Here is an 18,489-nt window from a genome sequence, read left to right as displayed (position 1 = left end):
TTTTATTATAAAATACTCGAAGAATCTAGATTTAAAATTAATCAAAGAAAAAACTGTTTGACTCCCCAAACTGGTCAACCTTCAAACAAATTGGGACGGAAGGAGTACTTACTCACCTCCCATTGCCTCAACCACTCATATAGTTCTCGCTAATCAAATCTTTTCTCTTTAGCTCAAATTAGCTTCTTCATCCTGCAATTTCTTCAACTGGATTGTATTTAACTTATAAAACAGGAGGATAATAAAGTTGCAATCTTTAGATTAAGAAAAAAGGAAAAACAAAATTGCTCTAAGTGGTTAAACAAGACGTGATATTATATATCGTCTCCTATTATTTTGGTTTTCTTTTCGTTGTGAAAACCATCTTTTGGCAGTTTGTTTTGAAAAACAATTGGACTTGTATAACATATATGTCATAGCATCCATATCCCGGTTGTCCGAATGGACCATGCAATATGCTAGTTAAGGACATTTTCTACCGTTTGAAACTTTTTAAATTGAAGAGAGAACACAAAATTGTTAGGAAAAGAACACAAATGCCCACTGCATGCAAATAATTACCCGAAAATGCCCTCTTACTTTCATGTCCCCAAAATTATTTACCCGGATGCCCCCAAACTACAAGAAGGTGTTGCTCAGTTGGTAAGCATCCTCCACCTCCAACCCGAAGGTTGTGGGTCCGAATCACCAAAGGAGCAAAAGGGGGGACAGGCCGATAGGGCATCATAGAGAAGCTCTTGCTTCTTCAACGAGACACTCGATCTTCATAATACCATCATGGTATATATAATATATTGAGAGGGTATCATGGAGGACTGCTTCAATCCACTCGGATAAATATTTTCGGCCGAACTAGGTAGAAGCGAAATTAATTTATGAGGGCCATGGTCGGGTAAATATTTTGCCTTTTATGGGAATTTTGTGTTGTTTCCCAAATTGTTATCACATGCAGATATTTTGAAGGCCCCAATCTCTCAATCTTTTGCGTAGTTTTTTTTTTTTTTTTTTTTTTTCAAAGGTCATACGTTAAGACTGAATTGGCAAATATTGGGAAAAAAATGAACAAACAATTCACAGCTAAATCCCATGAAAGCATGCATTTTACAACCTTGGAGGTTGTAGCTTGGAATATACATAGAATACACCATTGCATTATCTGAAGAGAACTCATCGACTGCAAACCATATTATAGAAGCGATAACTCAACGATCACGAACATGTATCAGCCAGGAAAAAGAAGTAGGAACTGGAATAATAAAAGCTAAAAAACCAAAAGCTGTACAAAACTGGTCCATTTTCCTTAAATCTCTCAACTTTATACTAGAAAATTTTTATAATAACATAGAAGAGACTTTAGTATTTGGGGTTGACCATATATAGTTAGTTCATTGATTGATATATAGAAAAGACTTTAGTAACTTTTGCCATCTCACAGTTCCAAAAAATGGTTGGATCTTTATGAAAATATGGTGACTACAAGACGGAGAGTCATATATATTTCACTCTGGATGTTTCTTGAAGAGCATCAAAAAAAAATTCGGCATCTTAGTTCATCCATTCTTCCTTCTTCTAGCGATATCTAAGCAAGCACCAGACCGAATGCCAGATCCGTTTTCTTCAAAAGCAAGTCTTTAGCTATAGAATGTAAGAGGCAGACCCTTCTGCCTGTTCTGCCCCTAATTAATGTATGAAAGCAAAAGTTAGAAGCCATGGCGCGAAGTCACTTTTGCACAGGGGAGGAGCTAGTGAACCTAGTAATTTTGGTTCAAACTCTGTATTTGTCCTTAGATCTATTGAATAAGTACAGATTATTAATTTAGAGCTCAGTAACTTAAAAAGTGAGAATCCAGAACCCATAAACTTCAAATACTGACTCCGCCTCTGCTTGTGTACTATGAGATAGGGGTTTACAAGTACTGTTGCACACTCATACCTGAACCACTAGCTATTGGGATGTGCTTTCGTCATCTGAACTAAAATCATCATCCATCCGTCGCTGCTGGATTGCAGGAAATAGTCGTTGATGAACATGATCTGGCAAAGAATCCGGATGGGATTCCTGGGAAGGTGATGCCGTTAGTGCTCCTTTTCTAGGGGTATTTGCTGGCAACTTGGTTGATTTTCTCACCAATATACATTCCTTGTCCAACATAATTAAGAAATCACGAACAGTGACGAAGAGACGCAAGCCTTCGTCCTTTCCTGCAGTTCCATGGAAGTAGTCTCCTGTACTCTTCACCAAAACCATTATCCTTTTCTCTTCTTCTAATATCCACTTGATCTCCTCTTCCGCGTGTTGCATAAAATTCGTGAGGGTATCACGGAACTTACTCTCTTCCTCCAAACTTTTCATGTCAGTGTCTAGAAACGCTTTCGTTTTCACTAGTGACTTACCGAGTTTCGAGACAGATGCACTTAAGTTCTCACCGTCTATAACTGCTGCTTTTTTTACCTCCTCAAGTTCATTGCTTAGACCAGAAACCACCTGGAGACCAAGGTTACGATGGTAATTCACCGAGTCTTGAGAAGCAGCATCCTCGACAAGATCTTCTGTTGTCAGAGCCGACAAGCTTTCACTCTCCCTTAACTTGCGTGCTGCTCTTAATCCTTCTGATCGGATAATTTCTTGGACGACAAAGTGGAGAAGTGTGGTCTTGCCATCAGTTCCTTTAACATCTGAGAGTTTCAACAGCGTATCAAGCTTGAATGCTGATGCGCCACCACGATAGGTGCCATCGTTCATGCGGTTCCCAGTTTTAAGAACAGCTTCTAGAAGTTTCAGGAAGAGTCTACTGTTTCTCAGCTCCTTGCATGCCACCTGCAAGTCAGTTGCAATGAATAAAAGCCATCTACCACGTGATAAGAAACAGCTACTAGAAACCAATCTACTGAAAGCTCTTTTATATTAACGGTGACAGGGAGTATGATAGCCAAATTTCTTTGACACTGTATATACTGGTTTCAATTGTTACTACAATTGTTTTATTTTAAGCTACTGAATTTCACACCTAATTAAAATGACCCCTTTCAATAAGAAAAACTTCGCCTGTATTAAAGATTATGAGATACTCAAAATATATAAGAAAGAAAAATCTGGCAAGTCCAACTAACTGGACTTGATTTTAGTTCATCATGATTATACAAAAAGACGACACCTCTCGATCAGAAAAATCCTAAGCTCTTATATATTTTTCAGCACTAATTAACTAAGAAAAACTCAGTTCCTTTTTATTTTTATAACTATGATCTTGGAAAAGCAGAAACAAACTTCTACTGATGAATATACGAGATCAGTCTCATGATATGTAGCCTACAAATCATGCTTATTTGATTTTTTTTTTCTTTATTAACTCTTCCCAGAATTTATGGGATGGTGCATGGTATAGTTGGACCAATTAAGATGCAGAAAACCGATAGAAATTATGGTTGCAGCAAAATAACAGGGAATTCCACGATTCACCTCTAAAGTTTCAAAGGACTCTTTAATGGAAGAAACATCTTCCTCCAGAGAACTCATGAGCAACAATGCTTCCATCCGTTTGAAGGCAAAGGGAATTTCAACAAGCGATTTGAGAAACCTTTCAGCAGGACCGAGCTGAGAAATTTCTCCACAATATAATCGAAGTTTGAGTTCTTCATCTGTTGTTGGTGCCATCTTTGATATAGCTTGAATAAGTTCAGGAGACAGTTTATTACCTGATAAGATAAGCAGGCTTTTGCAATTAAGTGGCTGAAACATACTTGATAAAATTAACATAAAAACAATGAAAATGAACAAACATTAGCTAGAAGTTTTAGTATCCCACAGCAGTCATCAATCTTTGTTCTATAAAATCACCAGCAAGTTTTATTTTCCACTTAGAAATGGGACCTTGTTTTCAACTTCATCTAATTTCTAGGAGTATTTAATTAGCACATGCCGACATTCACAAAAGATCTTCTGAAAATTCACCCTGGGATTTTGGTTCTTCAAAATTCTTTTTGATTACTCTCAATGTGCTTGTAGTCATTTCACAAGACCATGCATGAAGTCAATTGGTAGAATGAAATTTCTTTATTACTCAAGTAAATAACATACAGTTTCCTAATGGACTGACAAGAAGTTCTATGTGCAGACTATGTTGTTTGTTCTTCTTTTATCTCTTTTTAAAGGCAGTTAATAACTTTAATGCAAAAGCTGAAAGACTGCAAAAGCTATGGAACAGAGTTAACACTTAAGTAAAAGCCCTCGTAGGATTAGACGCTCTCTTCCTCATGGTGATAAATTTACTATTTTCATTTCCCATTAGCTATTTCAAAAGAGTCAAGATTAACTTTCTCACGGATCTCATGGGGAAGACGCGGAGAAAGAAAGATTTACCCTCCTTGAGAGCATCACAAACTTCTTCTGTCGTCACGTTTAAGGCTTTAAGAATAATTGCTAGATTCTGTGATTTCTTAGCATCAATTATCTGAATATACTGTGGGGTAGCTTCAAAAGACGATGCAGCTTTCGTGCCCTCAGTTTTGCCTGGATTTGCTGCGTTATATCCGAATAACGATTCCATCATCTCCTCATTAAACCTGTAGTAAGTAACATCATTATAAAAAGTGAGGAAGTTAGACATCGATCTTGTCAAGTGCATAGGAAAGATTGATGTAAAGCTTACTGGAATGAGCCAGCTTTGATGTCGTGCCAAACCATCGAGTGATCAGGATTAGCAAGAACCTTGTCCCAGAAAAATGGCTTTAATTTTGCCTTTGGAGCATCAGAGTCATCAGATGGTTCAGTTCCCTCACCACCAGAAGAACTTCGTCTCTTATGTGCTCCAAGGGGCGGTAAAGGCTTTGCTGGATTACCAGGCTTTGGTGGTCCGGGGGGTGGAGGGCGAGCAGCCATTGGAGGTGGAGGCGGCTTTGGAGCAGGTGGTTTAGGAGGAGGAGGAGGTGGTCCAGGTGGCGGAGGTGCGGATTTTCCTGGAGGAAGTGGTAATGCATTTACAGGTGCATCTGTTCTAGCTTCTGCTTCTGAAGAATTATGAGCATCAGCTGGCCCCGAAAGACTATTTACAGTAGAAGAACTCTTGAAATCTTTCTTGGTTGAACTTCCTATGCTTGAAGACTTCTGAGAAGAATCTGACCACATACATTGTAGAAATTATTCGGCATTAGAAATAAATAGGGATAATACATTTTTGGACCGCTCAAAAGAATAATAGCCAGCAAATGTACAGGTTTTGTATACTGAGTATAAATATACATAAAATATACATATAATATACATGAATGTACAAATAATATACATAATCAGTATATAGGTTTTGTATATTTTGGCTAGCGGCCGTAATTAATTTCTGCCGACTGACGGGCCAAAAATGAAAAATCCCTTAGAAAAATTGACCTTCATAATTAAATACCTGCAGATAGACTACCTGAACAAAGGTTAAGAAGAGGTTTCTCATCTCTTTTCCCATACTGTGGGACTGTCTCTTTCTTTTTACTTTTTCTAAGACAGAGTATTAATAACAGAGCTAAAAGTGCAATTCCTAGTACCACGGCACCTCCAGAAACAGCAGCAATAATATATGTTCTGTTCTTATCATTATCTTCTGAAGCATTAGTTCCTGTATTTTTTGGTTTAGCAGGAGGAGGAATGACAGGCAAAGGTTTAGAAGAGTTGGCACGAGTCGGAGGTGTTGGAGCCTTTGCATGAGGGGGGACATGAGTCTGAGGTGTTGGTGCCTTTGCAGGAGGTTTGACGTGGGCCCGAGGTGTTGGAGACTTTGCAGGAGGTTCCGTGGGCGCTTCAAAAGAAGGCGTTGGAGCATAAATTGGTGATACGGCTGTGGGGCCTGGAGATGGAGCGAGGATTGGAGCTGCAACATCATCTATTAGCTTATCTTGAAGCTTTCTTTCTCTTAGGTGCCTTCTTGGAACACTGGACAACCATTGCGAGAAAAGCTTTTGGTACTTGATGAACCAAGAAAGAGGAAGGCTTTTCCTTCTTAAGCATTCCAGAAGGATTTGCTTCTCTTCAGGAGGCAGATCACTAATAGCCTTTTGTAAGATTCTTTTTCTCAACAAAGCTATATCTGATTTTAAGTAAATATAAGTTCCTGTTGCTGCCTGATAAAGAGACAAATCTAGAACGCTTGCTGTTTCTGTATTCTTATGTGATCCTTCTACGCAATGAATCAATATTTTCTCAGCCTGCATACAGAATACTTCATCAACATATAGCCAGAAATATACTTTGGCAGCACAAGAATTTACTATGAGCTTTGATTACTAAAAACAAAAATCTCTGCAATTATAAAAGATTAGAATCACTAGCTTCGAAACATAGACTTGCATGATCAGCTAGTTTTGAGTAAACATAAAGTTATAGCAATTGATCTTCTGAGCCTAGTTACAATTTCTGTGACACAAAAATCTTCAAAATATTAATGTGAGTAACAAAACACTTGCTTTGATACAATGCATTTAAAGTAATCAGTTCAGTTTCCTCATACCATGAGAAGCATTGCCACTAAGTTCCGAAGTGCAAAGCTTAGATATTGTTCTTTTTGATATTCTTATTAAATACAACTCTATATCTTGTTTATTTCGCTTGCATTACAAAAAATCATACAACCAACTTATGTAGTTACATCTCTAGGCGTTCGCACAGAGACAGACTTCCAAAACCATGGCATATGACTCCTAGCACAATTGTACTTTCATTGATTTCTTCTAAATTGCATAGCTTTATCCTAGGACCAGTAGCAGAATCAGGAATTTATATAAGGGGATTCAAAAGTAGCAAATTTTTAACCCCTTTTGCCACTTTACTAGAAATTCATCTTATATCAAGGGAATTCATCAGCTTATATATAACCAGTAAATTGATTTTTGCTTTGTTGCACTGCATAATTTTCCAACAAAGGGGATTCCATACCTAGCTTTGCCCTTGCCTAGGACATTGTTCTCAAATGAAAAGATAGAGTTGTTAGAAAGAATTACCGATCGTTTCACAAAGGATCACATAAAAATTACCATTAAGCAACTCACATACAAACTCATCTACACGCATACATATTTTGTACATGCATATATTTTAGCCTTATGTATATATTAACGCATTTGGCTCTGCATTATGTAACAACAGGAAACGACACAATCCATTAAACGTTGTATTCATCAAAACAATATAGCACAATACAATACGATACATTATAAAACGATGTATAACATGAGAAATAAGAAGTTATTTCTTCATACCTTATCTTCATCTATGTGTTGAACACCCCAAGAACCTCCATTATCTAAACAGTTTTCGGGAAGCTTTCGATTCCCTTGTGAACTATTAGCTGACCAAGCACAAACAAAAACAACAAAAACAAATACAGACCTGACCCTTCCCACACCCATTGATTATAAAAATCAATCTTTTTCAAGTCCCATATTTTGGCCTTTTTCATTTCATCTGATCATGTGCCTCTCAAAATCATTCAAGAATTCAAATGTATACAATAATATGCCACAAAATAAACAACCCCACAAAGCCCTTTGGCTTTTTCTTCAATATTTCAAAGCTAAAACAACCAGAATTGAAATGTATACACAAAAATGTATAATTTGACCTCTATTCTTGATAGTAACTTACATAAAGATTCTATCTTTACACATAAAATTGGATATTATGTTTGTTTATAAATAAAATTGGAACCCCACCACCCTTTTGGTGCCTTTGCAACAAATATTACAGGGAAAAAAAATTCAAGAAAATTTGCAAAGGTTTCAAGAAGGGGAGTTTTCCTAAGAAATATTTGGAAAAGCTTGGTGCTTTTTTTGATTTCTTTTTTTTCTTGGGTCAGATTTTCGCATGGAATATTTTGTTCATTGGAATGTTTTCATGTTTTTCGGAGACACACAAATGAAACGTGCACAGAACTACATTGATTGAGAGAGAGAGACAATAAACCTATTTACTAATACTATTTCTTCTGGATATTAAATAAAGGGATAATTATATCTTTAGACTGCTCAAAAGAATAATAGCCTGCATATGGTGTGTATATTAAGTATAAATATGCTTATAAACTATTATTTTCAGAATATAATTTTATATCCTGATTTTAAACTTTATTAAATAAAATAAGTAGTTGAGAAGTATTTGAGCAATGAGCATAACTTATAAAGGATTGTCACATGCTTAGTTTCTTCTTTAATTTTCGTGTATCTTTTCTTATTCTCTGTTAATTGATTTGATTAAATCAAAATATAATTGTTAGAAATTATTACAAAAGTCACGAAGGAAAAGTTTTGGTACTAAAGAAAACGCGTCAATACTACTGTGAAAATGATTCAGTTTTTTTTTTTTTTTTCCCTTCTCATTGTTGTATTTATACTAGATAGTGATGCCCGTGCAACAAGATCTACACGTCAATGCAGGCTCTAGTTTTTATCCCTTCAAATTAACATTAACAATTTTAATATGATACAACACAAGGACTGAAATTTTTATGTCCATACTTAGACGCGTCTTCAATTGAATGACTACATTTGCCTTCTGACAGAGCTAACCCAAAAAGGCCTTCACCAACACAAAATCGGGCTTCATTGATTGAAATCTCGTCTAACTGCTACATATGAACACATCAACACCATTGCTTGTGTTTTTCACTGCATTGGACATCAAAGGTAAGATTTGATTAGCATTTTGATCCATATAATATAAGTGCAAGGCTCAAAACAGATTTTATATTTACCAATTATACTTAAGTTAATAGTAAAATAGTACATAGAATAAACTGCAAAAGAATTTTTCATAGCTTTTTCCATACTGCAAAAGAATTTTTCATAGCTTTTTTCATGCATAGGAGTTCCAACATTCGTTGTCCAACTGCATAGCTAGATTCTCTAATATTTTTGTCAATAAATAAATCATATTGTCCGAGCATTAAGACACGCCTTAACCAAGCTAACTATGTACCTCATTTCTTTTTCTTTTAGATTTTCATTCGGTCTCAAATACTGTAACATAGAAATGTCAAACCAAAAGAAGCTTTCAAATCTCTTCTTAAAGGGAGTAAATTTATGGTAACACTACCAGAAAGTTTCAAGACCAAAGAGTCGCCAATTATCGGGCATCTTCAGAACAGTATTGTTACTTACGAGATGCAAATACTCTCATCTTCCATGAGACAGAGCCTTCACTTGGAAGATCGATCACTTACCTGCATGCGTTATACTGAGCTTCTGCTTTAATTTCCTTCTAAACTCCTTGAGAAAGGTATTAGAACCTGCCAATTACAGGAAGAACCCAAGCAAGATATCTTGCCTAATTATTAAAATGACTTTGGTGCTAAATAAAGAGAAAGTTTGATGTGTTACACAATATTATCAAGTATTTGCAGAAAATTAGAATGGAAAAGTGCACTTTAGGTCCAAAATTGCAAAACTAACATGCTTGAGAGACCTCTCCAGCCTGTTAAAGATAAGAGAAACACTATAAGAATTAATCTTCCCTTGCCCCATAATCAACTCAAGTTTGATTTACCAGTGCTAGAAGTCGATTCCCCGCTTTAGTATTCGCACAAAATGTTTTTCCCGACATTTTGTAGCCACAGAATAGTAGTACCCCCACTATTCTCAAATCCTGGTCCGCCTTTGAGTTACGGTCTTATATTTCATATTTTTACAGGGAAAAATTATAAGGACTAAATGTCTTTCACCAGGCTACTATTGCTCATAAACTACATAACTGTGAACTTACACAAACTGCAAATACTACTCAACAGCATAAAACAAAAGTAAAAGGGACACATGCAAAACATAGAGTTCTTTAGACATTGGAAAAAGGAAAAATTGCCTACCTGAAATATAAAAAGGAGGAACATTACACGGAGCTTGTATTTTCCTTTTGACTCTATTACTTGCTGCAGCAACAATCTGGTTACGATTTAAATTTCTTCATCTCCTTTCAAATAATCCTCTTGCAAACAGTTAAATTGAAAATGAGAAGACTTAATAGGAAGTCTAATTTAGTTTGATATTTACGTTATAACATGATTGACATGCTACATATGGAGAGCAATGGCTTTATACTTCATTCATTACCAGGCCTTACCAACACCATTAAAGTATTTCCCCTGGACATAACTTTATATTTTTTCACGTAGAATATTTAAAGTCCAAGCAATAAGGATATGGACATGATCACAAATATTCAATCCTCATGAACTTGTTCCTAACCAAGCTTAAAAGAAAAATGTTCACATAGAAGAAAAATTTGTTACACTTTTAACTGCCCAAGATATCCAAACAATCTTTCTTCTTTCTTTTTTTAGACAACCATCACACAACTCCCAATATTGATAAAATTCAATTAGTTCAATCATTTACATTGTTTTCATCTATAAGTTATCCTTTAATATGTCAATCTCAAATAGTAAGATAGAAAAAGCGTAATGCCTACTCTTGTAGTTCAATCTCTTGCTTTTATTGTTAGGCATATGTTAGTTCAATCTCTTGCTTTTATTGTTAGGCATGCATTTCGCAAGCATTACAGGGAGTTTATTTATGAAAATCAAAATTTGATAATCTTAGCATTTAACTTATTGCTAAAGTACACACATCTATACCGTGTAACATGAAATATAAAGAACAATCATTTATCACTATAACGAAGTATATAACATTAGAACAAAAGAGTGCCTAAATTACCTCTTATAGTCGAGGCAATGTACTTTTCTTCCTATCTTGAACAACTTTCACTTCCAAAAACCTGTGAAATTGTGACCGTTATGTTCCAACTAAATGAATCACATATTGGCACAGAAATCAACAACAACAATGTGCTCTTTCGAAGCCAGAGACACAGAAATCACTTACAATGGCTTGATCCAAACATATCAAAAAGTCTTAAGAAAGTGATTTCACGAGTACTCTATAATTTATATATCTAATGTAAAGGAATAGTGCAATGAAAATACACATGCAAGGAAGTAGAATATGTGATCATAAATGTTGCACATACACATACCAATATCGTCCATTAGAAGTGAAAAATATACCTTTTGGATTCCTGATGAGAGCTCTGTTGTAGGACCTGTAAAAGAAAGAGTCCAAAAACACTTCAGTTCTTTCAGGCATATAATAAAATACCTTAGATGCATAATCATGTTATTGTGCCAAGTCAATAACATGAATATTATATTGTCCAAAGCCAGAAAAAATATGTGAAATTGAGGAATTTAGAAGTTTGAAAATAAATCCTTAACTACAGATATATCCATGTCTGACATTTTCCAACAACCCAATCGAGGGGAGAATTTTTATTTTTATTTAAAAAAAAAAAAAAAAGAACTCACAGGAAAGAGCAGTCGAAGCAACCAAATCAAAGTCCTAGAACATAGGTACAAACGATTGCATGCAAAATCAGAAGAAGCAGAACTGGCCTGAGTGGCGTTCTTTCTCAAGAAGACAACGTTTTTTTTCTTTAACAGGCTATGGGTTTCTGGATTTAGTAGCTTCAGGAAATTGTGAAGGCTCAATGAACAAAGAAGAGAGAGTGATTGCATGCAAAATTAAATTAGAACTTGGTTCCATGTGGAAGATTAGTGAATGCGAAGGTAGCTTCTAGAAACGGTAGACCTCAATATAAGTCAAAAAGTTGAAAGGGGCAAAATTGAGAATTTAAATTGAGTTCAATTAACAATGCTTATTGTACAACTTAGGAGTGCAGTGTTCGTGCACTCCAACACGCAACAATCAGTCTCAACCTGCTAAAAAATCTATAAGTTTCGTTTTGTGTAAGGGAATATACAACCCAAAGCAACTTCAAATTAAATACCAACTCAAATCATAAAAATAGAAAAGAAACCAAAATCTTATCATAAGTCAAATAACGTCCACCAATAAAAAAACAAAAACAATGAAAGTTTATTCAAAGAAGCTCGTAGGATCATTCTGTTACTACAAACTATCATTGTCATCTCTTCGATTTCACTAACTCTTTGGTTCAATAAATTAAGAGTTGCACAGTAGTCCTTATAAGAAGACTGATTTGTACAAAAATATATTTGAATCTTACCTGCAGTAAAAAAGTAGCAAATTTAGACGGGTGGGGGGAGAAGAGTTCTAAGTGATGAAATACATTTCAAAATTTAGAGGAAAGACAAAGGAATTCAAAATAATCTTATAAAGAAGGAAGCGATCCTTCATCATATCTTTTCATAGAATGAATGAACTTCTCCCATATATAAGTGAGAAAGACAGGAACATAGAGCCATAGAACTCCCATTAAAACATCTTTGGTTTCTTTCATATCCACAAAACACATGCAACAAAAGGTTTTCTTAGTCTTACTCCAAATGTAAAATGTACATAGTAAACGAAATTGTAAGACCTGTGACGTAATCAATCATCTAAGACATTATATGGGACATTTGCCACAACTATTTCTATCTTATAAAATATTTGAAGAACCAACACTGGAAAAAATGGGAGAAACTTGTCTAGACTGTCATAGTTCTAGATGATTTTTTGGCAATATCAACTTTAAATAGTAGTATATCTTGTTTCAATTGTGGAATTCTTTTAACCAGGTTCTCTTGTGGGACTTTAGCCACGAAGCTCTGATTACTCTGTTTAAACGTCTTGCATTCACTATTTCATTCCCTTACTGTTGCAACAAATTAATTGAAGAATAGAATATTCTCAGTAAACCTTGACAGTTCCATATAGCTCAAAGTAAGCTACTGTGCAAAGTCTTGCTGCATTTTATGTTCCACCACCAAAATAAGAAAGAAGCTAGCAAAGACAATTTCTTCCCATTTAAATCAAATAAAAAATTGTACAAAGGAAATGACCTTCTACTCTAGATCAAATCCATAAAAATATTGCATTTTCCATCCTAAATAATTAAGCAGAATGAGAAAGCCAATATTACATGTTCCGTCCTAAATAATTAAGCAGAATGAGAAAGCCAACGTGCAAAGGCCTTGGATTATGACCAACATTGTGACATGACTGACTTAATACACCAAAAGATGTTGCTTCCTGTGCGGCCTGCTATGCACACACACATATCATATATTATGAAGTTAATTTTCATTTGAGGGAGAAATAGAAGCAAAGCTTAAAAGAAGTAGAAAAAACTAAACCTACCCGAGGCATATCGTCAAACATCATTGCTGCATCAAACTTCTTTTCTAAATTTTTAAAGAAAAATGTTTAGAAAAAAAGGGAACCAACATGTAGAAATTCTATGAATCCAACATCCAAGGCCCAATAGGTAAGAGAAAGAACAAAGTAGTTGTTCAAGATGGAAGACTTACTTTCTCTATAGCCCTTTTTCTTCAATCAATGTTTCAAGAATAGCTACAAAAAATCTAGTAATCCTAATTTATTTAGTAAAGAAAAAGATCACTAAAAAGTTCACAGCAATAAGGATTTTTCCAATTCCCTGCATTCTAATCCTACTACTACAATTCATATTTTTTCACTTGTTTGTTGTTGTACCTACAATTGTTTCACAGACCTTTGGCAACTTACCCGCAAGTCATACCGTGTCATCGTGTGAGAATTTCCTATTTCAATTGGCTCACTGTGGACCGTTCGTGCATTGCGCAGACATTCCCTGCTAGTATTCTAATATATCTTGTATGATGGAAACTATGTTGTCGTGCATTTGGTTTGCCTTGTGCTAATCCTATGACTATTGAAGGTCCTCTGTTGATGCCAAAAAAAAAAGTAACTCATCAAAATGCATCAGTGTTGTCCATAAAAATATGAATGAAAAATGGTATAATATATTGCAGTCCTGTCCCACAAATGAACAGCCACAAGCAAACTCCTATTAATAGGCGATGCATAGGTAACATGATTTTGGTAGTAACAAAACTTCAAGATCCTTACGGAGATTTCTTTTCGAGATGTAAATAGATCAGACTAATCTCTTAGATATTGTTGACTCTCTGTTCGTTTGAATTGGATGCTTTTGAAAAATATAATGAAGAACTGAAAAATGATTAACAACACCAAAAAGATTTTAACTGTAGACACCATATTTATCTCAGTGATATTAATATTTTTAGACCTAAGGCAGAAATTATTGTGTTTAAGAATACAAAAGAGATTGAGCCAGCCACATTTCAATAGAATGATATGAAGAAACTTACATCTATCAGGGAAGATGCATTTTGAGCAGTTCTACTTCCCTGGGTACTCAGATGAAAGCAAAATAGAAAAAAGAGAAGAAGAATCTTACTATTTTAGATTAATCTTCTAATGTAGGAAAGACGACAACAACATACCCCGTGTAGCCCCACAAGTGGGATATGCTCAATCGGACTCATAGGGCTGTTACTTGATCATACCTTATGGAACTTAAGAATTTACCCTAGCAACCAGACTGGGAAGCAAACAATGAGGAAAAACACATGATCACAATAGATTAAGCCCATGATCACAATTTGAGGAACCACATTCTCCATCAATTTTTTGAGCAAAAGGAGACAATTTCTTGTTCTTTTGGCTTGCAAGACCAGTCTAGAAGAAGCAGAATCAAAGTAAACGAATCACTTACTTTTAGAAGAGGAGCATATTTAATGATATTAACATATAAAACGACTATAGCTTGCAATAGACCACTTCAAATGCAAAAGAAGCAGGAGTATTTTTCTCATACAAAGTATATTACTAATGTTCAATTCATGAAAATCCAAAAGAATTTCAAGCCTGTAGCAACTGAAAACTCCTAATAAGATGATTCAGACATATCATCAAACACTCGGTATGAATTCCTATGAGCAGGAGATATAGTAATCAACTTTTTGCCATTCCAGAAACCATAATGCAAGCAAATTATACACGTTTCAAGCAAATTTTTTGCACAACCATAAATAACACAGATGATGTTTGCTAATATTGTCCAGTAGAAATAAGTAGTGTACCTTTTAGATCATTGACTGAAAGAGAAGTAGGTCGTAGAAATTTTATGACAAAAACAAGGTAGTAAAAGAGTTGTCAGTTGTCTCGGGTCGGCATACTATCAAACAGCTTAGGTACATCAGAGTTCATAATGCCTTATATGTTGGTAGAATAAAACAACAATCCCTGAATAGTCAAAAGAAACCCAATCACTTCTTTTTCCCTTCTCTTCAGCTCATCTTCAAATTTCCAAAATTCCACTGTTGCTTCTTCATCTTCGTTTCTTTTTTGATTTCCTTAAGAACTCGCCATCATTAACTAAGCTTATACATCTTTTTGAGAAAACTAAAGAATAATTGAGATGTATGTATATGTAGAAGAACTTTCAGCAAAATAATCAATCCCCAAAATACAGGCGATTACAAACAAAGAAAGTGTAGTAAAAAAACTGTACTAAAAACTCACAAACACAAAGAGCTAAGATAAACACCAAGATACAGAGACAGAGAAAAAAGAGAGAGAAAGTGCAGAAAACAAAATGGGGCATGACCAGAAGCTCCCTAAATGAACTACAAAATACCCCTGTTCATCCCTTGTTCGTACCTCAACTCTCGTTTCTAATATAGTAGAGACTAATATGGTATGCCTGTGCTTCGCACGGGCTCAACATATGAAGGAATTGAATTAGACAATTTGTTTCTGGTTTAGCATAGAATTTTCAGCAAGATGGTGAACCTTAAAGTAGCAGTAATATGCCTAACCATCATAACTGAGTGTCCATAAATTATAACAACATAAACAAAGGTATCATATACAATTCTAATTTCTTTACATACAATTGAGAGATACAAAAATTAAGTAGATTTCGAAAAGGTTGATGCAGCTAATCTACGATCATCTCAAATCATCTTTATTCTTGACTGTCAAATCAATATGACAGTTATTTGCATTTTCTTTGCATGTCTCATTGTTTTTTACCGAATGATTGTTCTGATATTCATCTTCCCTGATTCCACTCCTCTTTTGGTCATCCATCCAAATATTATATTTTATAATAATCTCTATTGTATTGTATTGGAACTAAATTTGATAATTTAATTCTTACTTGGTTTGACTTGGTGTATGTTTTGTTTTTCGTTGTCTATTCATTGTTCTTTATTTTTATAATTCTTGGAAAGGGATAATCACAATGGACTTTGTTTTGGCTAATAGTCTATATTAATCTAATTCGCTCCCTCTTTGGTCAGTTTTCGTTTCTTAAAGATATAAATAAAAGAAACATTTCTGTATTAATATTACCTTAGACTTTTCTAAAGCTTGTGGAAGTTCCTACCAGTTTTTTAACCTTTTGCTTTTAACAATAGCTTAGAGACCATTGTTTCCCCTACTCAAACTTCATTAATTTAGTGGAGAATTTTACCAAAGCCACCTCCAGGGGTAAAATTGCTTCTTAATTAAAAGGTGCTAATATTTTCTACCTAATTTTGATTGTTTGCGTATAGATTCTGTAGACAATATATTTTTGAGTTATTTCTTATTGTAATATGGGCCTATAAAAGTTATCATAAAATTAGTATTAAATAACATTGTAATTGAGTCAACGTTAAATTCCGCTTCACTATTTTTTCAAGACTTATTTTAAACACAAATATCTAGCGAATAGAAAAGATGCAGGGATGCAGCAATGTTGGATAGGAAACATGAAGGTCCTAATAAGGATTTTCAATAAATACTGCTCTATTTTGTGACTATTCCACTAAATAATGTATGAATTACTTCTAAAAGACATTTGCTTCCAATATGATGAACAAAACCTTGATTTACTATAGATGTAGCCTAATATAATGATTCTGCTTCTTGACAACTAAAAAATTCCTACTGACACTCTTGCAGATGGTACAATACATCTCAAAATTTAAGCAAGTGTTGGTACAATACATCTATATTATATTAACACCATTACAAAAGATTAATTATGGACTTTGCACATAAAGTTAGAAATTTTGAGTTCTGCTTGTCGTGGTAATTGGTAAGTATCATTATTGAGTCTTTAACTGTGTGAAGATGGAATAATAAATTAGATTTTTTGAGATCAAATCTTAATCCGCAAAAGTCTTTTCACCTAACTAAATTTAGTCTGTTTCTCCTTATTTTATTTTACATTTAAAATCTAATTTTATTTTGAAAAATAATTATCATTGAACATATACTTTATTTTTAATTAAATTAGTCTCTTTATTTCGTTATATACTTGCAATTTAAAAAGTAATTGACATATAAAATTACATGTAAAATTTAGTGATAAGATGATATGCATACCTTCCCGTAAAACATAATTAGCTTCTTTATAAAATAAAAATAAAAAATGATAATAACACTATATTTTATTCTTCTTATTTTTTTATATCATCATCTGCTATTTTAATTTTTTTTTAAGGTGCATTCATTAATCAAATTAGCCCACTAAATTTACATATCATATCTCTCATACTTTGAATGGGAATATAAAAAAGGCTCGTCGTCGTCTTAATTTTTCAGTATCATAGATTGATAATTTCTTTTGGGACACATACGTTGATTTATTGGTCCACTATTTCTCATGTTTGAATGAGCACGTGAAAACGAAAAAAGTATGTAAAGAAGAGCTGGTAAGGAAATATAATGTTCTTAAATATATTGGTGTAGGATATAATGTGTAGTTATAATTGTGTAATTGGCAAAAAAATTGGAAGCAAATATATTATTCTAACCATGATTAGGACCTTACTTTGACTAATTAAATCTTAACCTTTAAGTCTTAGTTATGACATGTGTCTCCTATGTAAATACAAACTTGGAGAAATGGAGACAATAGGAATTGGAGAGGAGCCGGATCCCAAAGTTTCTACTCTATTAATTATGTGTGCTTCATTAAAACTTTTCAAAGCCTTCTACTTAATTTTAAGCTAAGCAGAAAATATACCAAAAAAACATGTCAATCAGGAATTTCAAATTGTACATATAGTAAAAATAATATCAGGTTGTAAACTTATAATATCTAATTTTCTGGTTAACAAATGGTTAGGCAAATAGTATGACATACCCTTGCTACACAATGATTTGTAGAAGGCAATCTCAATTATCGAGTGCTTGTAATTTAGGCATATAATTCACAAGTTAAATTGGATATCTTTTAACTTGGATATATTATTCAAACCATGATTAGGACCTTACTTTGACTAATTAAATCTTAACCTTTAAGTCTTAGTTATGACATGTGTCTCCGTGTTTTCTGTGTATATGCCGTTATGGATACACTCCCCTAAATACACACGCATCCTGATCGGTGAATATTTCTTAGTTCTGATAAGTTTTCCTTTATTCTATCTTGGTGAGAATGTAAACCTTTGATTCTATGCTATTCATATTCCATTAAAGTTATTTTTACATTTATACTTTATTTTCATTTAATTCAATGTATAAGTGGATTTTTCGTTTACAAGTATATGATTTTACCTCTTTTTAATTTTTTTGGGGGTAAATTTTGTGTATGCGTGTTGTTTCTATTGTTTGAATGATTCTAGCACTTGGCACATTAGTCGCCATCTTGACAAA

The 18,489-nt window shown here is 34.1% G+C and overlaps 1 protein-coding gene and 2 long non-coding RNA genes across 7 annotated transcripts; all 3 read right to left on the bottom strand.

Moving 5' to 3' along the window:
• Positions 1-1,222: 1,222 nt before the first annotated feature.
• On the bottom strand, positions 1,223-7,927 carry LOC132068533 (formin-like protein 3). Of its 3 annotated transcripts, none has more exons than XM_059462154.1 (7): positions 7,240-7,927; positions 5,397-6,189; positions 4,650-5,115; positions 4,361-4,563; positions 3,461-3,696; positions 1,934-2,818; positions 1,223-1,676 (listed from the first exon to the last, which is right to left on the bottom strand). In XM_059462154.1, exons 1-6 carry the CDS (start codon positions 7,387-7,389, stop codon positions 1,946-1,948), a joined length of 2,721 nt encoding a protein of 906 aa, XP_059318137.1. In that variant the 5' UTR covers positions 7,390-7,927; the 3' UTR covers positions 1,223-1,676; positions 1,934-1,945. The 3 variants fall into 3 exon arrangements, with proteins under 3 accessions (XP_059318137.1, XP_059318139.1, XP_059318138.1); XM_059462156.1 differs by having other exon boundaries at positions 1,226-1,676; positions 5,412-6,189; positions 7,240-7,926; XM_059462155.1 differs by lacking the exon at positions 1,223-1,676 and having other exon boundaries at positions 1,826-2,818.
• Positions 7,928-8,408: 481 nt separating this feature from the next.
• LOC132068532 (uncharacterized) lies at positions 8,409-11,624 on the bottom strand. Of its 3 annotated transcripts, XR_009417433.1 has the most exons (5): positions 11,037-11,624; positions 10,687-10,775; positions 9,837-9,955; positions 9,198-9,263; positions 8,409-8,643 (listed from the first exon to the last, which is right to left on the bottom strand). It is a non-coding gene; the product is annotated as an uncharacterized LOC132068532 (long non-coding RNA). The 3 variants fall into 3 exon arrangements; XR_009417434.1 differs by having other exon boundaries at positions 10,687-11,615; XR_009417435.1 differs by having other exon boundaries at positions 9,071-9,955; positions 10,687-11,611.
• A 1,730-nt stretch (positions 11,625-13,354) lies between these two features.
• On the bottom strand, positions 13,355-15,335 carry LOC132066978 (uncharacterized). The gene is made up of 2 exons (XR_009416973.1): positions 14,919-15,335; positions 13,355-13,695 (listed from the first exon to the last, which is right to left on the bottom strand). It is a non-coding gene; the product is annotated as an uncharacterized LOC132066978 (long non-coding RNA).
• Between the last annotated feature and the right edge of the window lie 3,154 nt (positions 15,336-18,489).

Source organism: Lycium ferocissimum, chromosome 8, assembly GCF_029784015.1.
Source record: "Lycium ferocissimum isolate CSIRO_LF1 chromosome 8, AGI_CSIRO_Lferr_CH_V1, whole genome shotgun sequence".
NCBI classification, from domain to species: domain Eukaryota; kingdom Viridiplantae; phylum Streptophyta; class Magnoliopsida; order Solanales; family Solanaceae; genus Lycium; species Lycium ferocissimum.
This window is presented reverse-complemented; position numbering and strand designations above follow the sequence as displayed.